The 14812-nt window shown below is 44.8% G+C and overlaps 1 protein-coding gene and 1 pseudogene across 1 annotated transcript; one reads left to right on the top strand and one right to left on the bottom strand.

The window, feature by feature from the left end:
- Nucleotides 1–2810: 2810 nt before the first annotated feature.
- Nucleotides 2811–3785, bottom strand: LOC131901939 (ADP/ATP translocase 2-like; annotated as a pseudogene).
- Nucleotides 3786–11967: 8182 nt separating this feature from the next.
- Nucleotides 11968–14611, top strand: LOC131901931 (cytochrome c oxidase assembly factor 4 homolog, mitochondrial). The gene is made up of 2 exons (XM_059252978.1): nt 11968–12075; nt 13845–14611. The coding sequence occupies exon 2, from the start codon at nt 13855–13857 to the stop codon at nt 14116–14118; it is 264 nt and encodes an 87-aa protein (XP_059108961.1). The 5' UTR covers nt 11968–12075; nt 13845–13854; the 3' UTR covers nt 14119–14611.
- Nucleotides 14612–14812: the final 201 nt, after the last annotated feature.

Genomic DNA, 14812 nt, shown 5'->3' with positions numbered 1-14812 from the left:
TTCTGTTCCTATCTTTACAGTGATTTGCCCTTGGAAGTCATTAGAGAAGGCTTTTCATAGCTCCTTTGCGACCTTTGAAGGTCACCGCACAGCGAACGTCCTCGGGGAACCAGATCTTCAACTGAGCATTCATCCCCGTTCAGAACCACCGGGCCTGATGGGGGAAACCTGCAACAATTCTCACCAAGCACACATTTCCTCACCTCCCATCACTCGGTCCCTCATATGAGATGTTTTCATGTGTTGCCCACATGCTGGCTTTTAGGAAAGCCTGTCTAAAGGGTCTCTTTAGCTCATTTGTCTCCCTAAGCATTCTAAGGCTGGTGGCTTCCTTTCCTGGGACAGAGCTACAGCGGTAGAACTGAATTCCTTGGCTCTCAGTCTAGATCTCAGTGTAAGGGACTGGGAGGCTTATGGACTCATTTGCTCACCCCTTAGTCTAACAGCCCAGCTCCTGTCAGGAACTGACCCTGGAAGGCAGGAGGCCCACCCACTGAAGGCATTCTCTGGCCTGGCTACTTGCTACAGTCCCACTCTGTCTGGCAAGTCACTAACTGTGAGAACAGACCTCTGATTACCAAATAGGTAAGTGAGCCTAGTGCAGATTGGTGGTCCTGTGTTTTCACAGTGGGCCATTCTTCTGTCCAGCCCTGGGTTTCTCAGACCAGCCTTTATACATACGTTTTTAAAAGCATCTAGACAAGTCAGGGCTGGAGAGATGGTTAAGAGCACTGGCTGCTCTTCCAGAGGACCCAGGTTCAGCTCCCAGCACCCATATGTCAGCTCACAGCTTCCTGTAACTCCAGTTTCAGGGGATCTAATATCCTCTTCTGACCTCTGAGGTCACTACATGTTCATAGTATGCAGGGAAACAAGCAGAAGCTCACAGAAACAAAGAAAATAAAAACAAATAAAAATGTTAAATGTATCTAAATCCCTTGCTCTGAGTTCTCCATTAGAAACCTGCCAGATGGGGCTGGAGAGATGGCTCAGAGGTATGGAGCACTGGCTGTTCTTCCAGAGGTCCTGAGTTCAATTCCCAGCAACCACATGGTGGGTTACACTCATCTATAATGAGATCTGGTGCCATCTTCTGGCATGCAGGCATGCATGCAGACAGAAACACTGTACATAATAAATAAATAAATCTTTAAAATAAAAACAAAACAAAACAAACAAACAAAAGAAATCTGCCAGATCTCCATGCTTCCATCAGAACTAGAAGAAACAACAAGGCCTCCAACACTGGAAATGTCCAGGCAAGTTAGCTGTTCAAAACTGAACACAATATTACAGATGATGAAAGGCCTTATGCCCTTGAAATATGTTATAAGCCTCCTTGATTCACACTCCTCCAAACTTCCTCCAAGTCTGTGCTTCACATGTATGGGACCTACGTGTGAGATGCACATGAGATGTTCATCACTGTCCTCCCAGGGCTGGAGGCCATGCCTTCCACTTCTCCAAACAAAAGGGTACCCCAAAATCACCCACAGCTTCCTGCTTCTCCCACATCTGTAGCTTGCTCCCAGACTTCCCTACTTCCACAGTTTCTCTTTTGCAGTTCTACCTTTTCAGTTCCTTTTTCAAATTTTTTTCTTTGCTTTTTTGAGACAGGGTCTCTCTCTGTAACCCAGGCTGGCCTGGAACTCACAGAGATCCACCTGCCTCTGCCTCCCAGGTGCTGAGATTGAAAGCGTGCCACACCACACCTGGTTCTTTTACAAATTATTTTTAAAATTTTTTTACATTTATTTATTTTGCATGTGTGTGGACATGCAATGTGTGTGGCTGAAGGACAACTTTTGGAACTCAGTTCCCTCATTCCACCATGTGGGTTCTGAGAATCAAACTCAGGTCATCGGGCTCGGCAGGAGACACCTTTACTTTCTGAACCAGCTCACTGGCCCTTCTCCAAATTCTTAATAATCCACTTACACAAAAGATAACTCTCCAAGGTATACTCTCACACACATTTACCAAACGAGCGGTACAGAAAATATTACCATTTCTCTGGAAATCATAGTATATGTGTGCAAGTGTATGTGTGTGTATGTGTACGTATATGTGAGGGGGTCCCTGCAGGTGTCAGACAGGGGAGCAAACCCTGAGAAGAATGAAAATCCTATGCACATTGGCTTTGTCAACATAGATCAGACTCTGGGGAGTGTAATGCCAGGCAGTTCATTGTCAGCATATTTAAAACACAGTACGATTTGGGAAAAGGTTTCCAGGCAACAATCAGTCCAATTCCAGGTGCACAATAAAGCTTAAGATGTGACTACATAGAAACTTTTACAAAGTACATATGACCATGAGAGTGGGTTCTATAGCTAAAAGGCCTAGAACCTAGTGTGGTCTCTGACTGATAGCATAGAGGTCAGCAGGCCATAAAGTACATGTGACATCTCCCCTGAGGATGGGTAATGGTCTAAGGAGGGAAGAGTCTGGGATAATCATTCTGGGGAATTAGGATGAGATCTGCTTATATAGCAAAAGGTGGGTGACATCTTCCTCCGTAGAGAGCAAAAAGGTCACCAAGTCGTGAACAACATCCACTCTTTTTTTTTTTTTTTTTGGTCTTTAGATAATCTTTATTTCTTTAATCTTTATTATCAGGAGTGACTAAGTCCAATCATTATTGTCATTATGGAAATGGCTTTAAGAGAAAATGGGTCAGATGAATATTATTGCTTCCCACTTTTCAACTGGTAAATAGTTGCCATTGATAAAACAGACAAGCCCAGAGACTCTGCCCAGATTGTTCAAGATACAACACGCCTGTTCTCAGGAGAACACCTAAGACATAATTATGTGTACTTCTTGATTTCGTCATACAAGACAAGCACAAAGGCACCACCCATTCCCCTGAGAACGTTGGCCCATGCACCCTTGAAAAAATCCTTGCTTCCTTCGTCACGAGCGATCTTCCTCCAGCAGTCAGTCGTGCCTGTACACTATTAGTCCTTTGTATCCTGACTGCATCATCATACAACGGCGAACCGTGTCAAAGGGATAGGAAGTCAGGCCAGCAACAGCAGTGACAGGCTGTGCAATCAATCATCCAGCTGATGAAGATGTGAGTATTCTTGGGATCTGGAAGCATTATTCCCTTTGTAGTGTCATAGATACCAAAGTCGGCAGCTTGGTAGATGATAATTACCTGTACTGACACATTAAAGTCTTGGTACAGACCCCTAATCCCATCAGATTTGTAGATCTTAACCAGGCAGTCACCAAGGCCTTTGAATTCCCTTTCAGCTCCAGCTTTGCCCACATCAGCTGCTAGACGAGCACAGGCAAAATCAAGAGGGTACGGGCAAAATCAAGAGGGTACACAAAGCACAAGGATGTGGCCCAGTGGAACCATCTGATGCCAGGTCCCCAGCAAAGTAGCACCAAAACTGGGTCCTCTTGTCCACACTACCCAAAAAGATCTGCTTGTATTTATCTTTGAAGGCAAAGTTGAGAGCCTGGGTGGGGAAGTATCTGATGACATGGGTCAGGTTACCACGCCAGAAGGACAGGACTCCCTATTCCTTGGGGATACAAACCACGCAGTCTATAATGCCCTTGTATTGCTTATCTGCTGTGATTTGCTTGCTGGCATGCTGCACCTGCAGCAGCAGCTTGACCCGCTCGATGGGCGCTACCGCCGTCTTGGAGATGGCCGCGGCCACTCCACCTGCCAAAAAGTCCTTGGCGAAGGACACAGTGGCATCTGTCATGTTGAAAGAAAAAGAAAAGGCGGAGGACTGCAGGACAGAACTGGGTTGACAACCGGCTTTGACTCCTGGACTCTGGGCCAAAATCCACTCTTAGCTTTCTGGATGGAATGCAGATGTTTGATTTTTATCTCCTGAGGAGACGCCCCTGTGTGATTAACATTCCTGGTTCTGTTAGTGCTTCTCTGTGAGTACAAGGACCTCTGTGCCCCCAACATGTGTGTATGCCTAGAGATGGTATTCTTACTATAATTACCAAAATACAAAATGCTGAAATTGGAAATACCTGTGTGTATGAGAATGTAATAGTGGAAAAATATAATAGTCATGCAAATTACAGTATTATTGAAAAAATAAATTGTGCAGTGTAACACACAGCCCTGGAATTATATAGTACATAATAAGAAGCAAGCTATCAAACAGAATTACGGTACAATTTCTTCTTGTAACACAGTTAAAGATGAAAGGATGAAATGAAATAATATGCAGAACTCAGCATAGGAGGCCATCAAAAAAAATCTGACTTTGGGCTGGAGAGATGGAGAGATGGAGAGATGATGGAGAGATGGAGAGATGAAGAGATGATAGAGAGATGGAGAGATGAAGAGATGATGGATAGATGGAGAGATGGAGAGATGATGGAGAGATGGAGAGATGAAGAGATGATGGAGAGATGGAGAGATGAAGAGATGATGGATAGATGGATAGATGGAGAGATGGAGAGATGATGGAGAGATGGAGAGATGAAGAGATGATAGAGAGATGGAGAGATGAAGAGATGCTGGATAGATGGAGAGATGAAGAGATGATGGAGAGATGGAGAGATGATAGAGAGATGGAGAGATGAAGAGATGATGGATAGATGGAGAGATGGAGAGATGATGGAGAGATGGAGAGATGAAGAGATGATGGAGAGATGGAGAGATGAAGAGATGATGGATAGATGGAGAGATGGAGAGATGGAGAGATGGAGAGATGGAGAGATGGAGAGATGATGGAGAGATGGAGAGATGAAGAGATGATAGAGAGATGGAGAGATGAAGAGATGATGGATAGATGGAGAGATGGAGAGATGATGGAGAGATGGAGAGATGGAGAGGTGGAGAGATGATGGAGAGATGGAGAAATAGAGAGATGGAGAGATGATGGAGAGATGATGGAGAGATGATGGAGAGATGGAGAGATGATGGAGAGATGATGGAGAGATGGAGAGATGATGGAGAGATGGAGAGATGATGGAGAGATAAAGAGATGGAGAGATGGAGAGATGGAGAGATGGAGAGGTGGCTGGCTGCTTTTCCAGAGGACCCAGGTTTTGGTTTTGGTTTTTCAGGACAAGGTTTCCCTGTATAACCTTGGCTGTCCTAGAATGCTCTGTAGACCAGGCTGGCCTCAAGCTCAAAGAGATCCACTTGCCTCTGCCTCGTGAGTGCTGGGATTAAAGGGGTGTGCCACCACCACCCAGATGGCAAATTAAAAAAAAATGTTACTCATGATTATTATTACTACTAACACAGTGAACTAAAAGCTCACAACAGTTATCTTTAGGTTAGAGAAGTATGACTTTCCACTTTCTTTTATATTTTTTCACTAAATATATATTTCTTTTGTAATATGGGAAAAATAGCTTTAAAAATGTATTCTACCGCCAGACGGTGGTGGCGCACGCCTTTAATCCCAGCACTCGGGAGGCAGAGCCAGGTGGATCTCTGTGAGTTCGAGGCCAGCCTGGTCTACAGAGTGAGTTCCAGGAAAGGCGCAAAACTACACAAAGGAACCCTGTCTCGGAAAACAAAAACAAAACAAAAAAAAAATGTATCTTACCTACTAAGAAATAAAATGACTTTACATTGAATTCATGATGGTGCACTCCTATGATCCTAACACTCAGAAGGTGGAGGCAGGAGAATGAGAAGTTCAAGGTTTGGCTACTAAGTGATTTTGAGGCTGGTCTTGGCTCCAAGAGACCTTGTATCAAAACATCTTTTTTTAAAGTACGAGGGGAATTTACTGGGAAGAAGGGATGGGGAGAGTAATATTAGATAATAGGAAGGGAATATAATCAGACTCCACTGTGTGTGTGTGTGTGTGTGTGTGTATTTATGTATGAAACTGTGAAAGAATAAATAAAAAAACTAGAAAAGAGTTCAAGGTCATCTTCAGCTATGTAGCAAGTTTGAGGCCAGCCTGGGCAACATGAAGCCCTATCTCAAAACAAAAAAGTAGGAAACTTTGACATAACCAATTTATCCACTACTTGCTTCTGTTTCAAAAAAGTCCACGGTGGAAAAGGGGCTTAATTACATAACTTTCTATAATTATTCCTCAAATGTGATGTTTGGAATTTTGAGGAAGTGTGTCTGTCTAGGGAACAAGGCAGAAAAATATGATCAGTAGCATGTTATGAAGTGTCCTTTATGGTGCCACTATATTATGACAGTTTAAAGGGGCCGCAGAGATGGCTCCTGGCTATGAGCACTTGTTCTTTCGGAGGGCCTGGGTTCAGTTCCCAGCACACACATGGTGACTCATAACCATCTGTAACTCCAGTTCCAGGGGCTCTTCTGACCTCTGTGGGCACCAGGAACACATGAGGTGCACATACAAACATAAAAACAAAACATTCAGACACATAGATAAAACAATAAATCTTTAAAAACATATTTAAGGAAATTTCATATTATCCTCAAGGTTCCTGATGAGTAGTTTGCAGACACTCTCTTGAGTACCAGTACTGCCAAACACTTCACACACTTGGTCAGTCGTGTTACCTTACAATGAAAACACCCATTAAACACACAGAAAAAAAAGAGACAAAGATGAACATGTTATTATACTTTTTCTTTACTAAAATCACTTAAACTCTTTTCATGAATCCCAGGAAAAGTAGCATATGGTGCCCAAAACTTTGAAGAAGCATTTTCCTGTGGACATGAAATATGAATGCTTGTCTACACAGATGGAAAGGAAGAAAGCCACCAGGGAGGCAAGTCAGATGCACTTAAAGCTTCTTAATGAAAAGACTAGGACTACAGGAAGTGCTCCTCTCTGTGCATCTCCTCTAATCCTCCCTACCAAGCCCACGGAACCATCACTCCCCCTTGGCTCCTTTTAGTGCAGAGGGATGCACTGTCATTTCTTATCAATGAGATGCCATTATCTTCTTAATTATGAAGTGAGCTGTCCCCATAGAAGACAGCCCCAAAACAGGATACAGCCGGAAGACATGGGCAATAGTTCCTAGATGAAAATCAGATACTAATACTCCCAGTGAGCTGTCAAAGGAACAGGCAAGTGCAGAAAGAAATATGAGGGAACTCAGGACCCAGCCCAAGCCTATAGCCTAAAACACAAGGTTAAAACCAAACTTGCTGGCAGCTGGGCATGGTGGCTTATACTTGTAATCCCAGCACTTAAGAGGCAGAGGAAGAAAGATCATGAGTTTAAGGCCAACCTCTATAACAGGATGAGTTCAAGGATAGCTTGGCTATGAGACCCTGCCTCCAAAAACAAAAAGACACACACACACACACACACACAATTGGGGCCAGCAAGACAGCATGTGCATCCACACTCATACACAGACAATAAATGTAATGAAATGTTTTTTTTTTTTATTTTTATTTTTTTTGGTTTTTCGAGACAGGGTTTCTCTGTGTAGCTTTGCGCCTCTCCTGGAACTCACTTGGTAGCCCAGGCTGGCCTCGAACTCACAGAGATCTGCCTGGCTCTGCCTCCCGAGTGCTGGGATTAAAGGCGTGCGCCACCACCACCTGGCTTGTAATGAAATATTTTTTAAAAAATACATAAGGAAGGCTCAGAAAACCTTCTACAGGGTTTCTTTCGATGTAACACCTCTTGCTCTAACCAACACCAGCAAAAGGGACTGAGAACAGAATGCCACTGAGCTGTGCTTCGTGTGAGATGTTGGAGCTACACACACCAAAGGGCCCTCAGCCTGTTATCTCTCCTGCATTCATACTTCAAAATTTCTGGGAATTCTGAAGGACAATGACAATGTCTTCAATAATCAATACTTTCTGGAACCTCTTCATGTCCAACAGGCTCTCACATTTCATTAGAAAAAAGTTTCAAAGTCACAATATTCCTGTCCCTAAAAAAATCAATATTCTCTTATGACAGGTCATCGTTTAAAAAGACAATTAGAATATCTATGCAGGGGCTGGAGAGATGGCTCAGTGATTAAGAGCGCTAGCTGCTTTTTTAGAGGAACATGACTTCAATTCCTAACACCTATATGGCAGCTCACAACTGTCTATAACTCCAGTCTCTGGGGATCCAACCCCCTCTTCCGGCCTCTGCAGGCACCGGGCACACTTGTGGTATACAGACATACACACAGGTAAAACACACAAATACAAATGAAAAGCTGTCTTTTAAAAATATTCAAACAGCATGTTCTTAGCCAGCACAACCTTGCCTGGCTGTCTGCAAGCCCTTTGTTAAATGGGATTTTTGCCTCCAACCACGTGACAAACCACATTGCCAGCCGCAGGTTAGCTGACCTGGATCTGGAAAGTCTCCCATACCACAAACTGAAGTGCCAGCTAAACTCTCTTGGCTGAATTAGCCATGCCAGCAGGGATGCAGGGAGCACCCAGTGCTCGGTGCTCAGTGCTCGGCCTTTAGAAGATCTGGGCTTGGGTTTGCTCTCGGAGGACTTCATTTCTTTGGAGCTAATTAGGTGACAGATTTCAAGAAGCAGTGTTTATTGCCTGCTTGCCAGCCTACAAATCAGCCTTTAATTCATAAGCAAATGATGGAGGGAGAGAAATGCTGAGCTGCATTCTGATGCCACTTGGGCTGCTGCTGAAATCTGTTGAAGAAAAACTGCAGAAGTCAACAAAACAGATGAAATCCAAGAAGAAAAGCATGAGCACATGAAAATTCAAAGTCAAGCTTCATTTTATTTCCTAGGATTAAACATTTATGTCTAACGACAGATCTACTGTTTAACAGAATACAGAGCAATGTGAAACAGCGAAGTGGCTCATGGCAGGCAGGAAACACACCATTCAACTGACACACTCACTGTCTGGACCCACCCAGCACGTTCATGGCGAAAATCAGCAGTGGTGCCAGGCTGTGGCGGCACACGCCTCTAATCCCAGCACTCGAGAGGCAGGGGCAGGTGGATCTCTAAGTGTGAAACCAGCCTGGTCTACAGAGTGAGTTGCAGCACAGCCAGGGCTGCACAGAGAAACCCTATCTTGAAAAACCAAAAAATGAAACTAAAACAATGTGTATCTGTGTGTGTGCGTGTGTGTGCATGCACTTGCACTTGCAGGAGTGTGCACACATGCCACAACTCGGTGTGGCTATCAGAGGACAACTTTCACAAACGGGTTCACTCGGTTCACCGTGTGGGCCCTGAGCACTGAACTTGAGACATGAGTCAAAGAGGACTTCTCACCATTTGACAAGGACGGTGATGGAACTAAGACAACGAAGGAGCTGGGAGCTGTCACGAGGTCTTGTGCAGAATCCCACGGAAGCAAAGGGAGAGGGCATGATCAACGGAACAGATGTGGATGGTAATGGCACAGACTGTGGAAGGCAGGAGAAAGGAGAGACAGATGTTGAGGGGGGATTAGAGCAGCACCCAGGCTTGATGAGGCCGGCAATGGCTGGTTCGGTGCAGAGCAGTTAGCAGATAAGAAAGAGCCTGGTGAAGTGACCAGGGAAGCAGACACAGCCATGACATGAGGGGACGTAAAGAGCTTGTGCAGAGGACGGTAGCAAAGGGAAGACACAGTGTCTTTAGTTTCTTTACGAGACTGTGCAGTTGTTGCCCTTCCCTTGTAACACATCTGCGTATAGACTGCCTGAGTAGGGCTGGATGGTAGAAGGCTTGCCTAGCAGGCCTGCAGCCCTGGACTGGGTCCCAGCACCACATAAGCCAGGCATGGTGGTACATCACCACCAAAGGCACACACCTTTGGTTATTACAAATGAAGTGGAGAGGGTAAAGGCAGCATGGATAGCTGAAGGAGCTGTCTGGCTAGGACCAGTTTTCAATGCTGTAGCATTTACAGGACATAAAGCTTGCCTTGTTCATGTTATTCACAGCAAGTCCTTCTAAAGCTGTCAGCGCTGGGACCCCATCTAGGCCAATTCATTGGTAAAAGGCTACCATTCCAAAATGGTTTCCTCTTACAGCGCAAAAGAATATCTCAAAAACTTGTTGGGCAACATGGTGTACATTTTTTGTTTTATTGTTTGTTTGTTTGGTTTTTCGAGACAGGGTTTCTCTGTGTAGCTTTGGCACCTTTCCTGGAACTCGCTCTGTAGCCCAGGCTGGTCTTGAACTCACAGAGATCCGCCTGGCTCTGCCTCCTGAGTGCTGGGATTAAAGGCGTATGCCACCACTGCCCAGTGGTATACACTTTTGATCCCAGAACTTTGGAGGTAAGGCAGGTGGATCTTTGTCAATTCAAGGCCAGCTTGATCTACATAGCAAATTTCAGCCCTAGCAGGCCTACATAGTGAGACCTGGTCTTAAAATTAAATAAATAAATAAATATAAACAAACAAATAAATGAATGTCAAATTTATCTCCTTGAAGATCCAATGTAGGCACCTGCACAGACGATATGCTTACATCATTGAGCCATAGGTACCACACACACACACACACACACACACACACACACACACACAAAAGAAAAACCAACCCACATACTTATATTGACGTTAGGTAAAATGGGAACAACAAACTGAATACAATGAAAGACTATAAATCAGAAAACAAAGCTAAGCTGTGGTGGTGCATGTCTTTAATCCCAGCACTCAGGAGGCAGAGGCAGGTAGATCTCTGAATTTGAGGCCACCCTGGTCTATAAAGTGAGTTCCAGGACAGCCAGAGCAACACAGAGAAACCTTGTCTCAAAAAAAAAAAAAAAAAAAAAAAATTAAAAAACAAAAAATAAAAAAACAACAACAACAACAACAACAAAGTTTTAGAGATGTAATTTACCATTTGTAGAGAAAGTTACTAGAATAATTTTAACTTGTTTACCAGTTATGAAATAGAACTCATTTTCTATGATAGGTGAAGATCATCAGACATATATGTATTCATTATATATGTATATCTTATTATGCATATATAATACTGTGTATTATATATAATAACAGTAAATAATTAAGCTTCAGAGCTGGGCAGGGTAGCACACACTTGTAATTGCAGCACTCAGAAAGCTAAGACGGGGGAATGTCACAAGTTTGAGTCCAGCCTGAACTACATAATAAATTCAAGGCTAGCAGCACTACATAGTGAGCCCCTAGCCCCTCAAAACACAAACAAAAATACCCCCAAACAAAACCAAAAATGGATATAAAACATAGCAATGGTATCTGGAATGACAGAAAATCAGGAAAACAAGCCCTCACAGAATTTAGGAAGGCTGATTTCTTTTTGATGAACTCAGTGACACGGAGTGCCAATCAGCGGGAAAGAGGCTAAAAGTTAGGAGCTGTCTGGATATGGCTCGGCGAAATAACTCGCTTTTCACCCTGATGTCTAGAATGATGATACAGCCAAGAAAAAGAACTTCAGCAAGTGAGCACTGCCGATGGGAGGGGGGGGGAAGAGGGAGATAATCTCCCTTGGGTCCTGCAAGCTGGCTCATGAGTAAAGGTGCCTGCCACCAAACAACCTGAGTTCAATCCCGGGCGGGACCCACATGCTGAAGGGACAGAACCAATTATTGCAAGCTGTCCTCTGCTCTCCACCCATGTGCCTTGGCGACACGCATAAATAAATGTAATCTTAAAAATAAGAAAATGTCTCCCTCTTTCACGGCAACAATTAAGTGCTTATAGATCCTCGTTCTGACATGGATCACACTGCGCATATGTTTCCTGGGTCTTGGGAATGAAAAATAATGTCCATGCGGTTTTGAAATTTATTTTCTGGACCCTGTGCCCTCCAGCTTACTTGGCAACCCATGCAGTAACTCACTTCGGACATGGGGCCAGGCATAGCTCTCGCTGATGAAAAGGCACATGGGGTACACGCTTCCCCGTTTGCTCTTTCAGGCCTGGAGTCAACTGAGGGTGTGCACCTAGTCTCTCAGAACCATCAACAGTATCTCCCCCATGATCCCGCCCCCACTTGTCCGCCTCTTCCGCCCTTTCCCGGAAGAGTAGGGCTGAGGGAGGGCTCTACATGGAGCCCACCAATAAGAATGCGCAGAGGGTTCCATACTTCCGTGTGTGCGCTCCCACGATGGTCCGCTTCCTGCAGAGAGAAGCCGGAGACTCCTCAGTGCCTGCGGAGCTAGGCATCTGAGGCGGAACGTGCTCGCGCGCTCTTCGGCATCCGCGGGTGAGCACTGCGCACGCATCATTGCGCCAGAGGCACTGTGGGTACCGCCGCAGTGAACCCGGAACTGGGAGAGGTGCTTCAAGGGACCCGGATGCCTTTGTTTCTCTGCTTCCCCCTCATTGCCATACCTTTCTAGAAGAGCAGGGCAAGCTGTCAGCCATCTAGCCTGCCCTTATCTCAGAACATGGGTGGAAGTCGTTTCATTCAAGGAATACCGAGGGCAGTAACGTTTACTGAGTCTACCTAGTGAATCCTAAAGCGTGTGTGTGTGTGTGAGACTTGCTGGTGATTCCTCCCAGTGAGGCAGGTTTCTAGCCAGTGTGTGTCAAAGCCCTTTTCCCTTTTATTGTGCCTCTATACAAGTGAGGTTTATATAGAGATGGAGTGCTTCATTCCACTTGTGCCTTTCTCCTTGTCCTCATAATAGTCTTAAACTCCTAACATGGACTGCAAAGCTTTGCTGGTCAATCATTTAATCATTTCCGCCAGTTTTCATTTCCTGCTCAACTGTTTTCTCCAGTCACTGAAGTGTTTTATGGTTTTGTGGTGCTGGGGATCAAATTCAGTGGACTCTCCCATGTTGGACATTTGCTCTACCACCAAACTACACCTTCAGCCCAGTCACCGAACTTTTGATTCCGTGTGTCCAATGCTGTCTTTCTACCTCTAGCCAGAAATAGTTTTCTCATGTCTGGTTAACTTCTATTCATCCTTGAATTTCAGCCTGGAAGTCATTTCCTCTAGAAGAGTGGTTCTCAACCTTCCTAATGCTGCGACCCTTTAATACAGTTCCTCATGGTGTGGTGACCCCCAACCATAAAATCATTTCATTGTTACTTCATAACTGTAAATTTGCTATTATGAATCGCAATGTAAATATCTGATATGCAGAATATCTGATATGTGACCCCTGTGAGAGGGTCATGACTCACCAGTTGAGAAACACTGATCTAGAAAGTCTTTGAGGCTTATTCCTGCACATTGTGTTCCCAGCTGAATGTATATACTGTTGTAAATTGCTTGTTTACTTGCCTAAATTGTAAACTCCGTGACGGCAGGAGCTGTCTCTTGTACACTCTCAACATAGTAGCTGGCACACATCTCTTAGTAACCACCAGTTAATGAACGAGACAGAGAAGAGGCATCTAAGTCCTTTTAGCTCCTTTACAGCCATTGTGACAAAGTGTGTGCAGAGGTGACGTCATCTCTGTTGAAGCCTTTTCTCCTTGCGGCGTGCTGAAGTAGATGATCTTGGGCAAATACACCTCACATTAGGGTATCGTTGACTAAGCAGCTCATGCCCCAGCCTCATCCTTTGCCCCAGCCTCCCTGTGCTTGTGCTACAGCTACACTGAACTCTCAGTTCCTCCCATGTGTCAGCCCTGCATGTACTTGGATTCCCTTCCACGTGTTTGATGTTATTCTTCTAGAGGAAAGAAGAAAGGCTGGTTCTTTTGAGGTAGATCAGAAATGGCTTCTTCAAAAAGATAGCATTTCATTTCATTTGCATCCTACTAGCAGACTCCATTGAGCTTAGATATTTTTATCTCAGTTCTGTTCAAACCATTTTGCAGGCCCTCTCTCTGCCAGGCTTCATGCTGGAGGGCCCTCTGGTAAATCAGGGCCAGTATTTGACCTTCAGGAGCTTAGTCTCTAAGGGAGACAGGCATAGAAGCAGGCCTCACTGTGCAGTCCGGACTGTACTGTTTATGAGCAGGAAGATGTGTATAACCCTGCCTGTACTTTAACCTCGTCTGTGTTGACTCTAGGTTCCTCAGGATGTCAGCTTCAGTCCCACAGGGCCATAACCGGACCCGGCCGATGAAGAAAGATGATGAGGAAGAAGACCCGCTGGACCAGCTGATCACCCGCTCTGGCTGTGCTGCCTCCCACTTTGCAGTGCAGGAGTGCATGGCCGAGCACCAGGACTGGCGTCAGTGCCAGCCACAAGTGCAGGCCTTCAGGGATTGCATGAGTGCACAGCAGGCAAGGCAGCGGGAGGAACTGCAGAGGAGGAAAGAGCAAGCCAACGCCCATCACTGAGACCCTAAACCACCACCCACAGGCTGCCCCTGAAGAAATAAGCACCCACAGAGACCCTGGAAGAGGCAACCCTAAGTAGTAGAAGTGTGCAACAGGAGGTATAAAATCTGGGGACAGTCTTTGGACTGGGGTGAAAGCCACACACCAGGCATTTGCACATGACAGTCACCATGAACTGTTTTACACTATGGTCAGATCATATGTATCTTCGTCTTTCCTGTTCCACCAATATTTGTATTTAAAACAAGTGGGATATAGGCCACTTCCTCTGCCCCACCTGGAGTCAGTGTGCCAAGTGCTTTCTAAGTAAATTCACAACCTAAAGGTAAATTGGTTGCCCAATCAGGCCTTCTTTTTTCAGCCACAAATTTAACAACAGAAAGTATTTCTAAGGCAGTGTGTTAGTAATGTGCAATTCAAAGAGTAATATGACCTTCCTGCTGCTTAGAGACTAGTGTGAGAGGCAGAAATAAAGCCACACTCAAACAGCGAACTCAGATTCCAACAGTGACATAAGAGCCTTTATCTTTCCTCACTTCTGGGTGTTTTATTCAGTTTAATGGGGGCCAGGAGCTAATAGAGAAACTTTTTTTTTTTTTTAAAGATAGAATCTGTGTCGTCCAGACTGACCTTGAACTTGTTATATAGCCAAGGATCACCTTAAACTCATGATCCTCCTGCCTCCACCCCACAT

The sequence above is a fragment of the Peromyscus eremicus genome, chromosome 1 (genome assembly GCF_949786415.1).
Source record: "Peromyscus eremicus chromosome 1, PerEre_H2_v1, whole genome shotgun sequence".
Lineage (NCBI taxonomy): Eukaryota > Metazoa > Chordata > Mammalia > Rodentia > Cricetidae > Peromyscus > Peromyscus eremicus.
This window is presented reverse-complemented; position numbering and strand designations above follow the sequence as displayed.

Excerpts from the sequence above, each read along its gene's own strand:
- LOC131901931 (XM_059252978.1), top strand. The coding sequence starts at position 13,855 with ATGTCAGCTTCAGTCCCACAGGGCCATAACCGGACCCGGCCGATGAAG.